Source organism: Anas platyrhynchos, chromosome Z (assembly GCF_047663525.1).
Source record: "Anas platyrhynchos isolate ZD024472 breed Pekin duck chromosome Z, IASCAAS_PekinDuck_T2T, whole genome shotgun sequence".
Lineage (NCBI taxonomy): Eukaryota > Metazoa > Chordata > Aves > Anseriformes > Anatidae > Anas > Anas platyrhynchos.
In genome coordinates, this window is record NC_092621.1 from 17,333,095 (window position 1) to 17,346,311 (window position 13,217).

At 36.8% G+C, this 13,217-nt stretch overlaps 1 protein-coding gene across 1 annotated transcript in view; it reads right to left on the minus strand.

Moving 5' to 3' along the window:
• LOC140000709 (uncharacterized) overlaps positions 1 to 13,009 on the minus strand; it is a 53,656-nt gene extending 40,647 nt beyond the window's left edge. The window contains exon 1 of the mRNA XM_072031363.1: positions 12,942 to 13,009. Coding sequence (XP_071887464.1) covers positions 12,942 to 13,009 — 68 coding nt within the window. The remainder of the gene's footprint in view (positions 1 to 12,941) is intronic.
• Positions 13,010 to 13,217: the final 208 nt, after the last annotated feature.

Genomic DNA, 13,217 nt, shown 5'->3' on the forward strand with positions numbered 1-13,217 from the left:
TCATCTGCTTTCTTCAAACTACATGACTTTTCATTGATCAGATGCAGTAAGTCAAAAGAAATGGAGAGTGGATATAAATGGGACACTACAGAGTTTGTTTGGATAATTTTTATGCTAACAATAGGCAGACAAACCTGGATACAGGGAAGGATATATGACATTTTCGTGGGAAACAGAAGGGAGGCTGTAACTGAGGACTGGATCCTCCTACGCAGGCATCTTTGATTCTTCTACTGGGAAAGTAGTTTGCCATTGGAATGACAAACTGTTCCACTCTGAAAGTGTATTGGCCAAGGTAGGACATTTTCCTATCCAGTGTCAATTTAATGCAAAATGGAGAAACCGACCTAGAAAATAGGACCAAAAAAAAAGTGGCTTATAAAGAACCACAAGAAGTTTTTTGCTTTCAGGTAATCTCAGAAGAGCTGGTGTCCCTCACAGGAATAAATTCATTTGTGCAAGCAAATTAAAACTATTGAACAGAACAAATAATAGGAATTTTGATACATTTAATTTTTTTGAAATATATAGAGCCCATAAAAGTTCAGAAAATATTGCAAAAATGTGCCTCTAAGGAAAGCAGTTCTTTTGAAATGTAGAAAGAAAAGATTTGAAAATACTAATAAATTCCAATGCCAGGATTAAGTTCAGGTTTGGAACTATGTTTTTTCCCTTTCTGTGAAAATTTTTACCTGTGCTGTGCATAATCTACAATCATCTGCAAGGATTTCATAGACAGTGCTATACTATGCCTAGGCAAAGCAGCCCAGTGGCAGCTGCATTAATTCTGTACATTTCAGAGAAATGGAATAAGAATGTGAGAAAATAAGAGAGACATGTTCAGAAACTAAGAGCTAACTAAGGGCTAGAACAAAGAACAAAGAGAAGAGAAGGGGAGGGAAGATCAAAGAAAGAGTGAGAAAAGTTAAAAAGAAAAGAGAGAATTGACCAGAGAGAATTGGTCAAAATTGACCATGGAGATGAAAGAAAGAAATTCAGACAGAGACCTAAGTTATATCCTAGGAAAAATCCAGTTTAAGATTGTCTTCATGATCCATTTAACCACATGTCATATGGGAAATTCCAGCAACAATATGGAACATTCTCTTATGGATTTATTTGTGTATACCTACATACTGAAAGTAGCTCTAATAATAGGTGACATGGAATAAAAAATTCATTGTTTAAGATGGCTGCAAAATTAGGTGCTCATGTCTCTTTCTTTAGAATTATTATTATTATTTTTTTTAATACTCTTCCTAACAAATATATTTGGCACAGTTTTGTCACTCTGATCTATATTTTAGTATTTTAGATCAAACTATGCTGTGTACTACTGGTATTCATCTCACATGCACACTGTAAAGATAATATTTCTCCATAAATTATTTAATAAATACTTGCTTTTCCAGTTTTAACACTGTCCCCTTTAGATTTCTGCAGCTTCCTAGAGTCTAAACACAGTAAAGGTACCATCAATCCCTGAACTATGCATTCAGTATTTCTAAATTGACGTGATACTGCACCTAACTATACATTTTTTTCTGTCACCTATATGGAATGTATTTCTTACTCTCATGCTGCACAAATAATTAAAGAAAAAATAAATAATATTTTCCTTTTAAAGTATCTTATTATTTTCTCTTTATTCATAGAGGCAGAATGTGAGAGAAGTCCACAGATTTCCCATAACTGATCGCTTGCCAAAAAAAATAATAAATTATATATATATGTATATATATATATTTTTCCTTTAGAAAATGTCCATTGATATATTGAAATAGCAGGGAAGGGGGAAAAAAACCCATAATGCTTCATTAGTTAATTGCGCAGAGTACAGCTCTTTAGGGGTAAACAAGTGAAGGACATTTGCTGAATGGTCTATGCCCATCATGCATATTATGGTGTAATGGTGTTAGTAATGGTAGGAGGCTCCGGGAGAGTCATCTGTCAAATTAGCACACTGAATTATTTATTGCCTCAGAATAAAATTGTGGAAGGAAGCAGCTGAGACCCATGCATAAGAAAATACAAAATAAAGAAACATTCCCTCCCCAAAATAACTAGTACAACTACTTTGCAGTTCAGTAATGTCACTGATATTTGTAAACATACACAATATTTAAATAGCATGTGTGTATAAAGATATTGAGATCTGCATATGGCTTCTAATAAACAGTAAATAATATACATACATACATTATCTCTCTCTATATAAAGACATGAAAATATATTTGCAATTAGAATTGTGATAATTTTCATTTATACAAGCACGACAATGGTTATACTATTTATACTACATATTTCATATATTACTTAGGAAATTTAAAGATATATATTGTATATAATATGTTAGATATCTGTATTATATGGAATTAAAATTTATAAAATGAAAGTGTATAAATGCAATAAGCAGTGTAGTTCAGTTGGAATCACTTATTCATTCTTTGCAAATACTGGAATGTAGGTTTTCAATAAATATAAAGTGTTAAAACTAATTCATAAAATCATTAAATAATTTCTGTAATTACTGAAATCCATAACTGCAACTATATCTAGAGATTATGAAGGCATGTAAGACTTTGCAGTTGTATTGTGATAAAAAAGTCAGTGCTGTAGTTCCCCACTGGTAATGGCTTAAAATTAATCTTTATTACTCAGTATCTCTTTTTCACTCTTTTCTGTCTTTATCCACAGTAAGTTATCAAAGTTACAGTAACTTACCAACACCTCTGATGACAAATGTCTTCTGTGAATGAATCTTACAAATCTCTTCTGTGATTGAATCTTCATCCCTAGATGCTTTTTACTGTAGACGTGTGCCCAGTATCTTAGTCACCAGGTTTGCTGTCAATATCTTGCTTGATACTTTTCTACAAGGCACTTAGCAATTGTACTATGAAATATTTCATCATGAATTTTAGTGGGAGCAATCTCCAAGAATACAATTAAATATGTTAATGTAAGATCTGCATCATTAAAAAATACAGAGCCCTTAAGAGACCTTTTACAGAGCATTTACTCACTTTTAAATGTTGGTAGCTACAGATTTGTGTTTCAGACGTTTTGCACATAAGTCTTTGGAAGGCAATATTCCCCTCCAAATTCATAGACTTGATCTCTTAATATTCTAATTGTAAATCTAACCTCCCCATCTTCAGTTAATCCAGAGAACCTCAATACCTGTCTTTCTACAGTATCAGATATTCATTGAGCTATAGGTTTGCTTTCCTGTTATGTTATAGAGATGAAAATGGGATTTTGCAGGCTTTCTTATAAGGGCACTAATAAAATATTCTTTAGCATATTATAGAAATGATTACTGCTTGACTGATATTTTTGAGGTTTTCTGTAGCTCGTTGTCCAAAGACAAAAGAAGTGTCTGGGGGAAAAGCAGGATTTTCCATAAAACAATGCTTCATAGTTTTTATCTATGTTATGGAGAAAAGTTTTAAGGACTGAGACAAATAACCAATAATACACATTAGCTAGTACATGAATACGTGCAGAATTTACAACTTCAAAGAAAGATGAATTGTATATTTGAATCCATCTGTATATATTTGTATATATTGTATATTTGAATCCATCTGTATATATCTGTATATATTTTATATATTTCCTGAAAGGCAGTGGCTATACTCTGCAGAGCACTGGGCACTGGAAGAGGAAGAACCAAAACCTGCATGAGGAAAACAGCCTTTCAACATATCCCTTGCCATGAATCGCATGTGAAGAGACTTAATTAAAGGAAACATTTATGTTGGCAAATGTATGCAAGCCAACTATGATGTTAATATTGATGGTCAAACATATTGTCGTTTGTTGAAAGATTTTCTGCCTAAATTATATTCTCAGAATGTATCTCTTTAAATCTGTGACTCTTCCCTTTTATTTCCTCTCTCTCTTCTTTGCCTTTCTTATAGAGGTAGCTCTGTGCTTACACACAGACAAAGGTCTGTAATACTACTATTTTTATCTAAATATACATGCTGGTTTCAAAGGTTAGTAAAAGAACATTTTAAAAATGACAGCATACAGTTGCTAAAAACATTCCAGGAACTAGCATTTGTGAAAATCTTGCCATTAGATGTAGGCTTCCATGTATTTTGATGTTGTTGTTTAACAGTATATGTTTTTTATAAGAAATAAAATTAACAACTCTGACTGGACAAAGAGAGGAAAAAGCTAGTTGTCTGTATAACACAAGATAATTGTTCCTGCATACATCACATTTAAATGAGTCATCTGTTGGATGATTATTCGTTTGAATAAACTTTAAAAATCTAGTGTTAGAATGAAATCTGAATTTCTCAAGGCCAAAGTTCTTTACCTGTCAATCTAAGATTTCATTGTAAGTTTTTCTCTGAGAGAGAGAATGAAGTTGTACCTCCATGTTCACTGCCTAGCAGTAAAGAACTGAGCAACCTACAAGTCCATATGACAAGCAGACCACCACTTAAGCGGTACAGAATAAGTAATTAGCTCTTCAAGTCCATGCAAAGCTTCCAGAAAGGAACCTATTCCTTGAAGCAGGGCCAACATGTAAGACATCATTGCCATTTATTGCCCAGTAAAAAGAAAGGAAAAGAGAATAGTTTCAATGGCAAAACACCAGTTCTAGGAGAGCAGCTGATGCAGCAAAGAACAGTTGGTTGTACTTTGATTACCGTCTTGTCAATCAACCCCCCATAAAGATCTAAAGCAAACATACTCTAAAGAACTGTTTATATGTGTTTGCAACAAACAACCTGTGTCTTGTAAACAGCTGACATCTGCTCAGGATCACATGGATGCAGGGTCTACTCTCATCGCATTCAAAACTAATATTCAAGGAATAAAAATAAATAAGTAAATAAATAAATAAATAAAAGAGCTAAATGACTAGTGAATAGTTTCAGTTTAGTACTATGCTGAAAATCCTTTGTAAAAGAACATCTAAATCTCTAGCTTACTTACAGGATTATATGTGAACTTTGTGCAAAAGGGAGTTCATTTTTTTTTGTTTTCAGTTACCAGCTGGAACTAGCTTTGGAGAGCAAAAAGTTATTTAATAATAACCAGTTTTCTAAATTAATTTAATTTTGTTGTCACAAGGACTAGGTTCTGTCAGCTTTTCTTTGCTGAATATTACTTTTTTTCCAGAAGCCTTGCTGGAATTAGTCAAACTTTCCACATACAAGCCTGGATTAATAAGTTTTCATAGAACAGATATAGAACTTGACCTGGGGGAATGGCACAAATCTGTGTCAGGGGAGGTTCATACTGGATATTAGGGAAAAGTTTTTCACTGAGAGGGTTGTCAGGCACTGGGAAAAGCACTGACCTGCTGGAGTTCAAGAAGCATTTGGACAACACTCTCAGACATCTGATTTTGGGTGGTCCTGTGCAGACCCAGTTGCTGGACTCAATCACAGAATGGTTTGAGTTGGAAGAAACCTTTAAAGATCACCTAGTCACCTAGTTCCTCCCCCTGCCCAGCACCTCTTCTATCCAACCCTCCCCCTTCCCTCCCCAGTGTATCTTTCACTGCATCAGGTTGTCTAAAACTGCATCCAACCTGACTTTGAACACTTCCAGGAATGGGGTATGCACAATTTATTTGGGCAACCTGTTCTACTGTCTCATCATCCACATCTAGAAAAAAATATTTTAAATGTTATTCTCACAGCACTGCAACTGTATTAAAGCTTTATTGCTTCCCATCAAATTAAGTTTGAATTTCTTGGTTTTATTTCCAGGATAACTTCCATTCTGTCCTTTCACCAAATCTGTCTGGACTGCATCTCTGCCCTTGTCTGCTACTTCTTCCTCCTTTAACAATCCCACCCTTCTGATTCAGTGATCCCTTCCAAATCAGGGTATTCTGTAATTGTATGATTCTATGATCTTGGAATTCTGATGACTGATAATGTAAATTAGTGATCTGCTGGATCAGGCAGTAGCACATGTTTGATCTGGATTAAACATGGATACATAATCACATCACTGTCAAAATAAAGAGAACATAAGGTGAAGGTTATATGGGATTGCTCATTTAATACTGGATGTATCCTTGTTGCAGGAAGGCAGGCAATGCCAGATCAAACCTAAAGACAGGGTAGTATATGCTGCCCCTTCTTGCTGTGGTAAAGTTCCCTTTTCAAATGTTTTGGAATAAATTTGACTATAAGCAGATCTACACTTCACATCCTGAGACCAGAAAGTTTTTGTTGAAGGTCCAGTTAGCTTTAAATTGTTAACAAGTTACAGCTACAGTAGGTACGTCTAAATGATGCAGTTTGCTTAAATATGAACCTGCTCCCAATCTCTGATTCTTAGATAGCACCCACTACAAATATATTGACTTGTATTGTGTCCAAAGGCTGGGACAAGCCATTTCTGGCTCATCTAGAGAAACACACCCACAGCTGGAACAGTGTCTTGAGCCTGTCACCTCTGGGAATAATGGGTGCAGTGCTGGCTAGCTCTCTCCCAGTCCTCAGTGGGTGACCACACAAGCTTATTTGCCACTGCATTGCATTCTGCCATGATGCCCCTGCTATGGTCTACAAAAATAAATGCAGTCTAAAATCTACATTATCTGATTGCTATGTCAGTTCTCCATGCCTATCAGGAGGATGATTATAGGATAAACAACATGACTTGGAATTTGTTAGGAAGGAGGAACATTTGGGTTCCTCAAGGGACACCCCTGTATTAAGTCCTCACAAATAACATTGGCATTTGCAGAATAGTTTAACTGTGCAATATCACAGTAAGATTTTGAAAATTATCTGCTCTAAAATGAACGACTATATTATTCTTTCTATTAAAAGTCTGTCAGAATGCCACAGAATCCTGCTGGTTCATTATAATGAAATTTTGAGGAATAATAATAATTAAAAAAAAAAAAAAAAGGAAAAACAATAAGGAAAAAAAAAAGTCAAGGCATTGGAAAATGCATTTCCCTGGACTTTTCCTGGGCTGATAGGCAGTCCCCTTCTGTGTCCCAGCCATAGCCCAGAAGCCTGACTGGTGTTGTGTTAACTTCTCCATAGGACAGAGAGACACAATGATTACATTAAAAGAACAGGTGGAATACCCTATGGCTGTGGCATTAAGGACAGGTGACATACCAGGCACATTTCCAAGGACAGATCATACAAGTATAACTACTGCATAAGAGGCCTCCTCCCTACGTAAACCTTGAGGCCACACAGAGGGGCAGAGAGAAGGGAAGACCTCTTTGCAGAAGCAGTTTGAATGCAGAAAGTTTGTAGGAGATGTGTAAAAAACAGAAGAATGGGATGCATATTTTATTGAAAGATCAATAGAGAACCACCATGAAGAAGCCAGAGCACATTACAAGCTCATGGCTGGTAGTAAGGAAGGCAGTTTCAAGGACTGAGGAAGAGGATGAACTGTTAAATGTTGAATAGGGAGGGAGGGAAGCAGAGAGGGAGGGAAGGAGGGAGGGAGGGAGGAAGGGAAAGACAGAGGAAGGTACGGAGGGAGGGATGTATGGGTGAATGAATGATGAGATTGTGGATAGAAAGGTTTGAAGCTGTGAACATATTACAATGTATGTGATATAGGGCTAAGAAGATCAGAGGGCTGGAGCACCTGTCCTATGAAGAAATGCCGAGAGAGATGGGGTTTTCAGCTGGAGAAGAGAAGGCTTCAGGGTGACCTCATTGCAGCCTTTCAGTACTTAAAGAGGGCTTATACATCTTTTTACAAAGATGGAGAGCAACTCTTTGCTCAGTCACATAATGATAGGACAAGGGTGAATAATTTTAAACTAGAAGAGGGGAGAGTTAGATTAGAGGTTAGGAGGGAATTCTTCACTCAGCATGTGGTGAGGCACTGGAACAGGTTGCCCAGAGAAGTTGTAGATGCCCCATCCATTGAGGTGTTCAAAGCTAGGTTAGATAAGACCCTGAGCAACTTGATCTAGTGGGAGGTGTCCTTGCCTATGGCAGGGGGGTTGGAGTTAGATGATCTTCGAGAGGCAGGAGACCTTTTCTCCATTAACACCAGTGACAGGACCCATGGGAACAGGGTTAAGCTGAGACAGGGGAAATTTAGGCTTGACATGAGGAGGGGGTTCTTCACAGAGAGGGTGGTTGCACACTGGAACAGGCTCCCCAGGGAAGTGGTCACTGCACCGAGCCTGTCTGAATTTAAGAAGAGATTGGACTGTGCACTTAGTCACATGGTCTGAACTTTTGGGTAGACCTGTGCGGTGTCAAGAGTTGGACTTGATGATCCTTAAGGGTCCCTTCCAACTCAGGATATTCTATGATTCTATCTTTAAGGTCCCTTCCAGCCCAAGCCATTTTACGATTCTATGATTTATTCTATCTGGCTCCTTATAATGTTTCTTTCCATAGTAGGGTAGGGTTGGCTTCTGGAGGGTTGGTATAAATGATCATTCTTTGTTATTCAGCCCAGTCTTTTTGCTTGAGCACTGTGAAATACTTAGAGACCTCTGCCTGGCCATTAGCAACCTCAGAGCACAGTCCTTAGTACCCTGCAAGTGCCAAGATCCTGTTCTAGGCCTTGTGATTGTTCGCATTTTCCTGTGAGACCAAAGGCTGTGACAGCAAGAATTATGATACAAAAGAGTGTCCAGTCTCCCAGACAGGAGCATCTTCTTGTATATGGAGTGGAGATTAAAATGCAAATGCACCAGAGGAGATTTGCCAGCAGCAGAAGACATCATGCTTAAACATTCAGGCAAGTTTGGATGTTTTGGGACCATGGTAAAGAAGTTTCTTACACAGAGTACACCACAGGGGCATGGAATGTGCCTAGTCTGAGTAAATTGGATAAAACACAGACTAGGAGGGCTGTAAAAGCATGAATGCAGCTGAGACAGCAAGTTTACCCTGAATGGTAAATGTTAGCATTTGGATATGCAATAATTGCACCCCCTATTATATAAGCAATCATATCCCGTGAAACAAATTTCAGAAGTGAAATTCCTAGGTTGCTTTATCAGACACACATATACACAATATTGTATATCTGTGTTTTACTTAGTTTTACGTGCTTTCTGAAGAAGTAGGATCTTTATGCCCACAGAACATTACATTTACAAATTGTATTTGGGGAAAGAAAAAAAATCTCTTAAAAGTAGTTGCAATTTCTGTTTGCAACCTTTAGCATTGGCTTGATTTCTGTTAAAAATAAATAAATAAATAAATAAATAAATAAAAATTAAATTTGCCTTAAATGTCAAGCCTCTGATTATAGCTTATGAGAATTGAATGATAAATTTATTTTTTATTTGTTAGCTATATAAAGCCATAATTCCATTTATTTTGAATATCAGCAGGAATAATTTAATTTAAGTTCTCCCTTCAGGAGCTTTTTCTTATAAACCTACCTGTTTACTTTTCCAAAGTGTTCTCAAGTAAACAGACAGCAGCACTGGATAATAAATATAATTTTGTTTCCAGTTTATTTTGTGTGACTGGTAACAATTCTAGATGATTAGTTTGGCATATTTCTTTCTACTTTAGCTTTGTTATCAAATGATTTCAATTGCATATTTCATTTCTTTAGCTGGCAAAAAGTTAACATTTAGAAATAACCTTAATTTACCAAATGCAGTGCAGTTTTAGTGAGATCTGATTTTATTACATGGAAACTCCTATAATTTGAAATAATTATGCTGTTGAGCACATGTACAATACTACAGATATTTAACAATTCTATTGTAAGCATATATAAAAATATATCCAAACCATGTATTAGAAAATTCTTTAATGGACTGAATTCTTATGACTACAGCTACTTCACAAATGTATTTTATAATTTTACTGCTTCTATTTTAATTCTACTAATACATGTGTTGTTTTTTGTTGTTGTTGTTGTTGGTTTTTTTTGTTATGTTTTTTTTAATGAAACTCACACTTAATAAACTGCCTCAAATAACACAGTAATGGAAATATTCCATTTAATTCATATGTTCTTAAAAAAGCACTAGCTCTGTAAATGTTTTCTAATCGAGCTGATATTGGATTGTTGAAAGTGTATATTTTTGTGAAGAGAAAAAGATGCCTTTGATTTTTTTCTTCCATGAAAGGCCACCAAGATTATCTGTGTTGAGGTTTCTAGTATTTACTGCTGTCTTTCCTATCTGTCCAACTTTGTTTATACAAAGTGACCTTTAAGTCTCTAGTCTAAAGCAATAAAGTGAAGGCTTCCTGTCTTATTGATTTGGTGAGGCCTATTTTCACACTAATAAAATGGAACCTATTTTACTAAAATACACTTTTAGACAATGTCTATAAATGAACCTGAGTCTTGATAATTTTGGAAGAGGTCAGCCTAGAGTAAGCAGGTCATATCTGTGGTAAATCAACTCCTAGGAACAGATCACTGGACACTATAAAAATCAGGAGTGTTTTTTTAAGAGACCGACTTGAACCCTCCTTAACCAGAGAATAACATCTGACCTTGGCAGTGAAATTTATCACAACATTTCAATTAAAACTTGGCAGCAATGCAATGCTCTGTTATGGCTGACCTTACTGCAGAAAGCATATATGGGAGGTGAGACTCAGGTAGGCTGCCAGCTCTTCAGTGGTCATGAAGGATACACAACACAAATCTTTCTAGTGTTATCTGATATTTACTAAAAGCCTCATTATCATTCTTGCTCAACAAGGAAATTACTGGATGCCTAATGTTGTTGATAATCATTCAGTATATGTTTTTATTTCTAAGTACATGTACATTAATATTAATGTTGTTCTACTTACATCCTGTGCTTCACAATGAAAGAAAATTACATTATATAACAAATAGCTATTTGATTCTCTAGAATATTAAATCCTAAAAGGGATGGAGCTCAGTTTTGTCATATTTTGCAGTACTTTCCTAAACAAGAGAAGGAAATGTCTACACTAGCCATGTGACTTGCTAGATAAGGTTGCTGTAAATTTTCTATTTTATTGATCCGGTTTTCATGGCTTTTTCAAACGGAGTTTCCACTGCTGTGCCAAGCACAAAGTTGCCACTGAGGCAAGAACTGAGCAGGAACAGAGCAGGGCAGCACCTTGAAACTGCTGACCCCAAATTCACCACAGTACTTCCCAGCTTTGGGAAGTTTTTGCTGGCCACCTCCAACCTTTTGCTGGTGACCTCCAGCCATTACATCAGGGGCTTAGCTGCTGATACAAGTCATCAGGGCTTTAAAAAGGGTGAGAGAGTAATACCTCCATTTTCTTGCAGGCAATGACAAATTATATTAGCATATCTGCTAATGAGAATCCAGAACTCAGCTATATTTATGGTATGTGGAGAAAGGACCCAGAAGAGAGCTTGCATTTACCCTCAGTTCCTTTGAGATCCCCATTCACTCAGTATTCTGCAACAACAGGTGACTGTTTTAGGTCCTTTGTTTAAGATGTACACACTTTACTGTTAATATATATACCTACTAAGCCTAGTTTTAAATCACAATATTTATAGAGTTAGATTTTCTTCAAGTTTTTCTTCAACATTTTTTTTACTTCTTAAGTTTTTTCCTTCAACAGCGTTTTAAACTGGTCTTCAAAACCCCCCAACTGTTCCTTCAGTGACAAAGACCCCCTACACACACACACAGAACTTCCAGACCTGCAGAAGTAAATTCACTTGGAACAATTTTCTTCAGTTTCTATTGTAATTCTAATATTCACATTCAAGCTGTGCAGTCCAGATCCTTCCTCCACCCCTCCCACAGGTCGTATTCTGCCAGGTGCTTGCAGGCAGCACTACAATGAACAATGGAAAGTACATAACTTGGAAAGTTTGACCACTCTATAAATCAAGTATCTGAAATGCATACTGCTTTTAACACTTGGAAACGGTAGCAGCTAACACACCACACTGTGCAGCATGTAGTATTATGGGAAACCAATGTGTAGGCAAAAAGGATGATCTCAGAGTCAGGTCAGTGAAAGAAATTATTTTTTATGAGATTAATTTGCTTTATAGATTTATTTCTGTTACAGCTGAGTTGTAACAAGACTATACCAAAATCTCAGGACTTGCATTTCACCATTCAGGCCAGAGAAAGTAAGCAAGTTAAATATTCTCATGAACAGATATGCTTTACCCTTGTTTGAGGTCAGGATATTTTTCTTTTAAAAAAATCATCGTTTCAGATGTATTGACACATTTTGACTTGAGTTTTCTGGTGTCACATCCTTTCAATATGTGCAAATATTCTTTTGTCATTAGGTGTGGAAGTTTTTTATGGACTTCTAAAAAGAGGCCATGTCTTCCTGGGCATGTCTTAGTTCCCTACACTGTCTCAAATTACTGTCTGATATTCTGTGTCTCAGAGCACTCATCTTGTCTAACATTTCTCAGAATAAAAGACCACCTGTCCACCTAAGTAACTGGACTGATTCCAGTCTATACAACTATATAATGTAGGAAGAGCTTGTGGCTTATATTGAGTGGCTCAGATGAATCAGTTGGAAAGTTCCTTCTGGTTTTATAATCTATGCACTTATAGTTAGCTTACACTGAATCAAGTCTAAACTCAGAAGTCTCTTTGCCAAGACAGGAGACACAGTGAACTAATAAGAATGTGGCAGCAAGAGTAGTTAGCAACAGGAGTAATGGGATCCCACAGCACAGCAAGGTTCTAGCACTGAAATACCTTCTTCACTCCACATACTGCAGACCACGATGGAAGTTATCTGTGGACAGAGATATAGATGTCATTCAGACTTGTGGCATGTCTACCTTTCTGAGTTACATGGACCTGAGAAAGCTTGAAATGGGTGCTGACTTGTTGTGGCATAGGAAGGTAGAGACGTTTAATGCCTTTTGCCTTCATCTTCAACACTGATGATGGGCTTTGGGACCAAGGGTGCCTTGAGCTGGAGGACCATGACGGTGGGAATGATAAACTCCCAACTGACCCTGAACGTGTGCAGGATTTGCTGCTCTACCTGGATCCATACAAGTCCATAGGTCTGGACGGGATTCGTCGCAGGGTGCTTAAAGAGCTGGCTGACATTATCGCAGGAACTCTCTCAATTATTTTTCAACAGTCTTGGGAATCTGGAGAGGTCTCAGTAGGCTGGAAGCTGCCAAATGTTGTACCAATTTTCAAGAAAGGCAAGAAACGAGACACTAGCAATTACAGGCTTGTCAGTCTCATGTCAGTGCCTGGTAAAATTATGGAGAAGATAATCCTTGAAGTTATTGAAGTGCACCTGGGTGAC